Below are 9,084 nucleotides of genomic sequence, written 5' to 3'. Positions count from 1 at the left end.
ATAAATTTGCCCTCCTACAGTGGCTTCCTGAACCAGGAGGGAAAAGCCATCATGGTTTCTGGTAGTCTGATAGCTCCCTTGCAGGGCTTCTCCCATTGCCTACCTAAGCTGCTGTTTCTGCTCCTATCACTCTAAATGTAAAATTGTGTTTACAAGAATGGTGCATCAATTCATTCATAGATGTCTGGAGCAGGGCTTGAACCCTGACACCTCCTGGCTCAGAAGTGCTAATGCTACCACTAAGCCAAAGGCTTGTTTTGAGTGTCAGCTATTTTACTGTAATGTATTCCAATATCTAAGCATTGACTTGAATATTGTGGCAGCAAGCTGAACCTAACAGAAGCGCCAAGGCCAAGAAATTGGATATGGCCCGAAAACGGGCGATGTCATGCTATTTAGCAGTGCCGGGTCAAACTGGTCTAGGTAGCATGCAAAATTCGTGCTCAGTCCTCACTAACATGATAATAGTGCTGAGCTCAGCGCTAAAACCGCTGCTCATTGGCTTACCGCTCAACAGGTGGGACAGTATCAGGTGCAGTCTAACTCCAAATCATGTTTGGCCTAGGCTTAATCCAGGAGAGGTGCATTGATACAACAGTGCCTCATTGTCATTCCACTTGGAAGCACAAGCAACTACGAAGACGCTTCTCAGACGAATTGTTAGGTGTAATGGCAGCCTGCCAGAGAGCCTCTTGGCAATGTCAAGGGGCATGAAGGAGTCTGCCTCCAACATTGCATGGGGCTTTGCGCAGAGCTTGGAGACCAGGATTTCCAGGCTGGAAATGATGAAGACTCCAGGAGAGACCGTGTCGACCCAGACATGATGCTGCGTGTGATGGCCGATGTCACGGCTGCCAATGCAGCACAGGCAGAAGCAGCCCAATGTCTTAGTGCTGCAGCAGAAGTGCAGGCCATTGTCTTGCAGTCTCAGCTTGCTGCCACCCAAGCTCAGACTGCTGCCATTGTGGTTGGGTTTACCACTGTCGAACAGGGCTTGCAGGGGATTGCAGCAGGCCAGCAATCTGTCCTTCACCAGATTGCAAGGAATGTTGAGGCACTGCCACAGGCGAATGGCAGTGGGTCAGTGGAGCGGGACCCTGCTGTCCTCTCTCAGAATGACCGCATTCCTATTCCCACCAGTGCAACTCCACCATTGCCCTTGCTGCTGCCTGTCAGCCGGCCAGCCCAGACTGCTGCCGCCCATGCCGAGGTGCTGCAGTCTACAACCGGGCTTTCTAGGTCTAGAGCTGCTCGAGGTTGTCCTGTAAGGCCATCTGCAGTCTCCCCCATGGAAACTCAGCAGCCTTCCACCAGCCATGTTGCAGCACTAGAGCAGGAAAGCGCACCCGAACAACAGGCACTAAGGGATTGCACAAGGGTGATTAGTTGATAGTATGTGTGAACTGATTCTTGATAAATTTAATCATTTTGTTTGGAATCTTTGTATTGTGGTGGCTCTCATTTCAGCTTTATGCCCAGGAGGACGCTGTGATATTCCATGACAGAGGGATGGTATGATGGGGATGTGGTTGATGAGGATGTGGTGTGCAATGGGGATCTGAGGTTTCAGTCACTGGAATTGGAGTCTGATGAGACGTTCACGGACAGCCCGTGCCGTAGGGGGAATTTTCTGCCGGCCTCCTCCCTTCCTCCTCGTCCCCCTTGTCCTCTTCCTCTTCCTCTTCCTGAGCTGGTTCCGCAATCCCTGCAGACAGGGGCTACACCCTCATGATGGTCAAGTTGTGAAGCATGCAGCAGACCACCACGAAATGGGACACCCACTCCGCTGAGTACTGGAGGACTCCTCCCGAGTGAACATGGCAGTGAAACCATTGCTTCAGCAGCCTGATGCTCTGCTCGATGATGCTCCCAGTGGCAGCATGGCTCTCATTATATGAGTCCTGGGCATGAGTGCTGTGGTTGCGGAAGGGAGACATGAGCCAGGTGGAGAGCGGATAGCCCTTGTCTCCGAGCAGCCACCCTCGGGTTTGACGTGGTGGCTGGAAGAGTGCTGGCACACCGGACTGGTGCAGAATGGAGGCATCATGGCTGCTGCCAGGATAGCGGGCATTGACCGTCAGGAGGCGCAGATTGTGGTCGAACAAAACTGCACGTCAAGTGAGTGGCAGCCTTTGCGGTTATAGATCTCAGGATTGTTATACGGTGCCCGCAAAGCCAAGTGGGTGCATTCGATAATGCCCTGCACCATGGGGAAGTCTCCTATCCTGGCAAAGTCACATGTGCGCTCCTCCTATTTCTCTCTGCTCAGAGAGAAGAAAACGTAGTCCCTTCTCCTTGGGTACAGAGCCTCGGTGACCTACCAGATGCAGCGATGGACAGCGAATTGGGGGATGTTAGCTATGTCTCCTGCTGCAGATTGGAAGGATCCGCTGGCGAAGAAATTGAGGGCCACGGTGACCTTGAGGGCCACTGGGAGAGCTGTGTTCACCTTGTTGTGAGCCTGCCGGTCTGGTTGCAGGAGGTGGCGGAGTTCTGTGACCACTTCCTTAGTGAAGCGGAGCCTCCTAATGCACTGCTCCTCGCTTAAGTGGATATAAGAGAAGTGCTCTTGGAAGACCCTAGGTGGGTAAAGCCTCTTGTTGAGAGCCCTCCACCTCCCACTCCATGCACCTTCTGTTCTTCTTCGCTGCCTCCACTCCCTCTAAGATACTAGAGCGCGAGGGGGACTGCCAGTAGAGCCCCCATGACTGTGAGCAAGTGTTGTGAGCAGAAGCCTTTAAATAAGAATGAAGGTGTTCTCCACTTGTCCCAACACTCCCTGTTACCTTAGGACCTTGAAAGAAGTTTATAAAGCTGCTCGAGTTACAGAAAGTTCCACAGAGCCAGTCAAACTTATGAAACATGTCAGCTGCAAGTTATTGCTGATGATTCCTTTAAATAATGCTACTGGAGTCTCCTTCCTGCTTGTCAACACTTGCTCAGCTGGTCACAGTTAAGGCATGCTAGTAAGTGGAGCGGCGAAGTTGAAAATCGCAGATCGGGTGTCAAGTGAGCGTCACACATTCACTGGTGCCATGATCTGCATAACCGCCATAATTTTCATGATTGCAGACATTGGCCGCGCTGCCGCCCAGCCGAAAATGCCGACCGCCGCAGAACCCACCAGCGGTGGGCGGAAATGCAGCGGCTGCCATTTTTTCCCCTCGAATCAGGCGTTAACGGGCTGCCCTAAACCCCCGAATTTTTAGCCCCAGGTGTTTCAACAGCCATTTTATTAAAAAATACAGACACCCTAGAAGCAGAAAACAATTTGTATTTTTATACCTTTAATAGTTTTCTCTTGTGTTTTAAAATTACAACATTTTTTACACAGTAAAATATCAAGGATTTTGTCATGGTTTTGTGGCATAAGGTTCTGAGTATATAAACCTTGTTAACCCATCACAAAGCTTTAATGGAGTGTTAAAGAGCGAGATTCTGGTCACAATTAGATCAATGAGATTTTCTGGATTTTCTTACTGGGGCTGTCTAAGTTCGATAGCAGGCACAAATAAATTCCCACTGCATGACTGTACAGCCAGTTCTGCTGCATCTCAAGAAAGCTGAGCTTAAATGGTTGACAATACTTAATTCTGAGTATACTGAAGTATCAATGTGGCTCATAGCACTAACAGAAAATGTTAGAAATACACAGCAAGTCAACATCTGAAGGAGAAAGGCAGTTTGATGTTCATCAGACCTCTGTTTCTAGCATTTTCTGTTTTTCTTTCAGATTTCTAACATTTGCAGTTTTTCTTTTTATCACCACACTGATAACCTGGGGCATAAAAAAACCTAAGCAGATGCCAAGAAAACTGGGCAAGCTCACTCGGTTATTTTTGTACAACTTGTCATAGTTCCCAACAATCTCAGTGGTGAAATACTAGAAGAAGAGTAACATTCAGAATTGGTTTTCCATCCATTTCTTTTTGTTAATCTTTATCCAAGAGAAGATCATGTTTTGGTCTTGTTCAACCAACCTTTGGTACGTTACATTCACATATCCTGATTTTGTAATTTATAAAGTTTCTTCAATATGATAAAAAGTTTTGTGCAGCACTTTCCAATTGTCAGCAATAACCAAGTTAGAAAGGCAAAAAGGCACGTTCATGTGTATTTCTCTTAAAATCACGATTCAACCTCTTTGAGGCTTTTTTCCCTCAAATGTTGTATATAACCAGTGATATATCCTGCAAAATATGAAAATTCACCATTATACTTTAACAAATAAAATAACAGGATTTCATCCCTGAGGCACCAGTTCGGTTTTGCCACTGGAAAATAGATCTACAAATTTGTTAAATAAGATAAATTCCTTGATGAATTAAGGCTGAGATGATTCAGTGAATACTGGTAACAATGTATTCTTCAGTTATTGAGGAGAACAATGTAGCTTGAATACTTTGAGAAGTTCTTTCAAATGTTTAGTGAAATGAAGGTTCTTTACTCCAGTTATTGTTCTGGAGATGCACCCAGAGCTGAGGATAACTATAGTTCCAGTCATATACAGCTGTTGAGTGCCAAAAGCACCATCATGTCTTCAGATCCGTTACCATATCAAAACCGCTGATCTAGATAGCACATTAGTAATAGCGATTTAAACTCCTAGTGGCAGGAATGTCTGGCTGACCATTCATCCAGATCTCCCTAATTATCCGCTCTCTCTCTTCCAACCTCTGTGCCCGTTCCAGTTCTTCCGCCGAGGTAAAAACGTTCATGTTTAAAGTTCTCTCGAAGCGGCGATGCCGCCTGGCAGATAGATCGGAGGTAGTGTCAGAGTTATCATCATCACTGTCATCATCATCATTACTGTCCTCCTCATCTGTATTCTTGACCGCTGCTTTCTTCAAATCTGTCCGGCAGGATATCCGGACTACCAGAGCACACAGCGTAAGAATCAGTCCAATGCACACCCCAGACACAAAATATAAAGCAGTTTTCTCAGGGTTCTCTGTAAAGAAAACAGAATCAGTTTATGTTTTTCAATCGTGTTAAATACTGTAGTAGAGTAGAAACATGCCGCATCCTCCTTTAAAATTTGAATGTCCATCCTTTCTGCAACTCTCAGTTAAGAACCACATGCCAATTTTCTTATTCAGTCCATCAGTAGGGCAGGATGCCATCAATGGAAGTGCATTATTCATGCCATCAATGGGTACATTTGGGTATAGGAATTTTCCCTGCCTTCTATCTCCATTACATTTATCTGCTCCTGCCAATGTAATGACTGAATGTTTCAGCTACTCCTATATGCTCTTCTAAGCATTTTTCTAAAAATGTCTTTCCAATTCATAATAATTGATGCATAGCAATTGTTTCCACTGATAATGGTCTTCAAAACAGCAGATAAAATATATACTTCTTTAATTTTTATCTAAATTGCAACACAGTAAAATAAGACTGCATTCACTTAAATTCCACTCTGCATCCCTCCTGAGCCCCCTTCCATGCTGACCTGATTCAAGCAGCCCAGGAATTCCCATTATTTCCAATGGCATAATATAAATTCCAGTACTTAATACAAAAAAGTAATAACTTCTTAACGGTTCAAATGTCACTCTATCCTTCTTAGCTGTGAGCTGCAATTGGCACCAACCTTTGCATGTTTGCCAAAAGGCTTATGTGCCCTTCAAGTTGCTGGTCAGATAAAACTTTTACTTATTCTGCCATTCACTGAAGCTCATGCTGTCACTCTTGTTGACAAATTTATTGACCCACTGTTTTTATGAGTATTTTCAAATTTTCCTTTCATTTAAATCAATGGTAACCTAAGTGATAGGATAGGCTTCGACAGATAAGCTTCAGTTGCATTATTTATAGTAGTTAATATTTAACACACGTAATAATTCATCAATCAAAATGAAATTCTCATTGTAACTAAGCGTCTTGCCATGCTGCCTTGTTAATCTTTAACTGCCTGAACCTAGATTTATTCTATAGCCTGTAGCCCAACGTGATCCTTAAGTATCACAGGACACTGAATTTATACTCAGGAAATATGTTCATTTACATTTTAATTAACAAAAAAAGAGAACATCTGTCAAGACAAAGCTCATATTTAAGGAACTTCAATTAAATATATTTAAACACGCAACGCATTTCCTCTGAGCAGTATTTTTTAAGCTCTAACTGAATTTGTTTCATATATAACTTGCTTCTCTCGCTGAAGCTTCAGACTCATTCTAGGCAAATTTTGTGGCGTACACGCTTGCTTAGCCAAGCTATCTGTAAATTCTCCAATAGATTTGCTTGCATTCAGTTACCATGTGAAAATTGATTAAGGCGCCTGGTTAATGCACAGACATGCATAGACATAGGAGAGGTCAGCTGCCAGTGGGAGGGCATTTATTGCTTCCCACCCACTGGAGTTGACTATACTCTTACTGGTTGCCAAAGTTTAGCAGCAGTAAAAGGTCCAGCGCCATCTAATCACAAGGCCATAAACGTTCACTTTCAGTGACTCTTAAGTGCACAAATTCAGGCTTCATTTTTTGTCAGCTTTATTTACACTTGAAAATGAATTAAGTTAAAGCTGTAACATCATTTTTTTGGGTGTATTTTAATGGCTGATGGCTGACTCCCTTCAAAACTTATTTGTTAGAATAAGAAAAAGATTAAAAACAAACTTTCAAGTCTGAAAGTTCCCTGCATTGAATTGAGAAAGTGTCCTTTCCATCAATGAACCTGGTTACCTGTCAGTGTAATTTTTTCGAAAGGGATGTTAGGCCATCAGGCATGTGTCCCAAATAGGGAAGAATTCTGTATTTACCTGTCTTTTATTTCTAATTTGAAGTTCAGTTTTGCAGGGAAAAAATAGCTATAATACACTAAGTTAAATATCCACTAACACATGGTTAGATGTAATCAGTTTACAATTCAACAAGGTATGCAACTTGGCAAAACAGGACATTTAATTATTAACTATGGTTGGAGATGGGCACGCCTGTATTGTATTAAGCAACATATTTGTATAAAATGTAACCTCGGGATTCCGGTGCCATCTCTGCACCAAAATAAAAAGTGTACTGTTAATACAATTGTGCAATTTTAGTTCATTTAGGAATTACTGTAGATTACATTATAAATATATTACTAAATATAAAATGGTTACAAAAACTGTACTCAACATTTTTTTCCTTCTTGCTGATTATTTAAAGCAACAGGGTCTCCATTGATTTCATAGGATTACATAGGATATACAGCACAGAAACAGGCTGTTCGGTCCAACCAGTCCATGCCGGCGTTTATGCTCCACACGAGCCTCCTCACACCTTTCCTCATCTAGCTCAATCAGCATAGCCCTCTATTCCCTTCTCCCTCATATGCTTATTTAGCCTCCCTTTAAATTCATCTATACTATTAGCTTCAACCACTCCCTGTGGTAGAGATTTCACATTCTCACCACTCTCTGGGTAAAGAAGTTCCTTCTGAATTCCCTATTCGATTTCGTGGTGAATATTTTATATTGATAGCCCTTAGTTTTGCTCTTCCCCACAGTGGAAACACTCTTTTTGTATCTACTCTATCAAAATCTTTCATAATTTTATAGACCTTTATTAGGTCACCCTTCAGCCTTCTCTTTTCAAGAGAAAAGAGGCCCAGCCTGTTCATCCTTTCCTGATATGTATACCCTCGCATTTCTGGTATCATCCTTGTAACCTCTCCAGTGCCTCTATAGCTTTTTTATAATATGGCGACCAGAATTGTATGCAGAACTCCAAGTGTGGTCTAACCAAGGTTCGATACAAGTTTAGCATAACGTCTCTACTTTTCAATTCAATCCCTCCAGGAGTAAACCCTAGTGCTTGGTTTGCTTTTTCATGGCCTTGTTAACCTGTGTCACTACTTTCAGTGATTTGTGTATGTGTACTCCGAGATCCCTTTGCTCTTCTACCCCACTTAGATTTGTATTTTCCAAGTAATATGTGACCTCCCTATTTTCTTACCAAAATGTAATACCTCACATATATCTGTGTTGAATTTCATTTGCCAATTATATGCCCATTCTTCAAGTTTATTCATGTTTTCTTGTAGTCCTTCACAGTATTGACTATCCCCCCCCCCCCCACAATTTGGTGTCATCTGCAAATTTAGAAATTCTGATTTTGATTCCAAAGTTTAAATTGGTAATATAAACTGTGAACAACAGTGGTCCCAGCACTGATCCTTGTGGAACACCACTTCCCACCTTCTGCCACTCTGAATAGCTACCCTTTACCCCTACTCTCTGCTTTCTGTCTTGAAGCCAGCTAGCTATCTGTTCTGCTACTTTTCCCCTGACTCCACATTCTCTGACCTTATTCATTAGTCTATTATGGGGTGCCTTATCGAAGGCCTTTTTAAAATCTAGATAAATTACATCTACTGCATTACCCTTGTCTACTCTCTCTGTTACCTCTTCAAAAAATTCAATGAGGTTGGTCAAGCAAGACCTTCCCTTTAGAAATCCATGCTGACTATTCATTATTATATTTTTGGTTTCTAGATGTTCTTCTATTTTCTCCCTTAGTCGGGATTCCATTATTTTTCCTACCATTGATGTTAAGCTGACTGGTCTATAGTTCCCTGGACATATTCTATCTTCCTTCTTAAATATAGGTATTATGTTAGCTATCCACCAGTCCTCTGGCACTACACTTTGTTCTAACAAATTAGTAAATATGTGCAGTAATGCCTCTGCTATCTCTTACCTAGATTCTTTAAAAATGCGCTGATGTAATACGTCTGGACCAGGGGTTTTATCCTCTTTGATTTTGAATAGTTTATTTCATATTTCTCCTCTTTTTAGTTTAAATGCAGTTATCTCATTTCTAATCTCATCATCCGATGCTGTTCTGTCTCCCTGGTAAATACTGAAGCAAAGTAATTATTTAATATTTCTGCAATCTCTCTATCGCTGCCTGTGATATTATCCTATCCATCCCTTAGTGGCCCTATTCCCATCCCAACTTTCCTTTTTTTATTCTTGTGCCTGCAAAATATTTTACTATTTTGTTTTATGTTCCTTGATAATTTAATTTGATCGATCAGAATTTTCCCATCAAAAAACATGTGGGTTTGGAGCGTGGGTGCGGTTAAACTGCT

The 9,084-nt window shown here is 42.4% G+C and overlaps 1 protein-coding gene across 2 annotated transcripts in view; it reads right to left on the bottom strand.

Annotated features, from left to right (window-relative positions):
* Nucleotides 1-3,273: 3,273 nt before the first annotated feature.
* Nucleotides 3,274-9,084, bottom strand: part of eva1aa (eva-1 homolog A, regulator of programmed cell death a) — a 457,150-nt gene continuing 451,339 nt past the window's right edge. For both annotated transcript variants that reach the window (XM_085997096.1, XM_085997097.1), the window contains one exon: nt 3,274-4,951. In XM_085997096.1, coding sequence (XP_085853222.1) covers nt 4,584-4,951 — 368 coding nt within the window. In that variant the 3' untranslated portion in view covers nt 3,274-4,583. The remainder of the gene's footprint in view (nt 4,952-9,084) is intronic.

The sequence above is a fragment of the Somniosus microcephalus genome, chromosome 9, assembly GCF_052327205.1.
Source record: "Somniosus microcephalus isolate GS21.2 chromosome 9, FLI_Smic_1.0, whole genome shotgun sequence".
NCBI lineage: Eukaryota > Metazoa > Chordata > Chondrichthyes > Squaliformes > Somniosidae > Somniosus > Somniosus microcephalus.
This window is presented reverse-complemented; position numbering and strand designations above follow the sequence as displayed.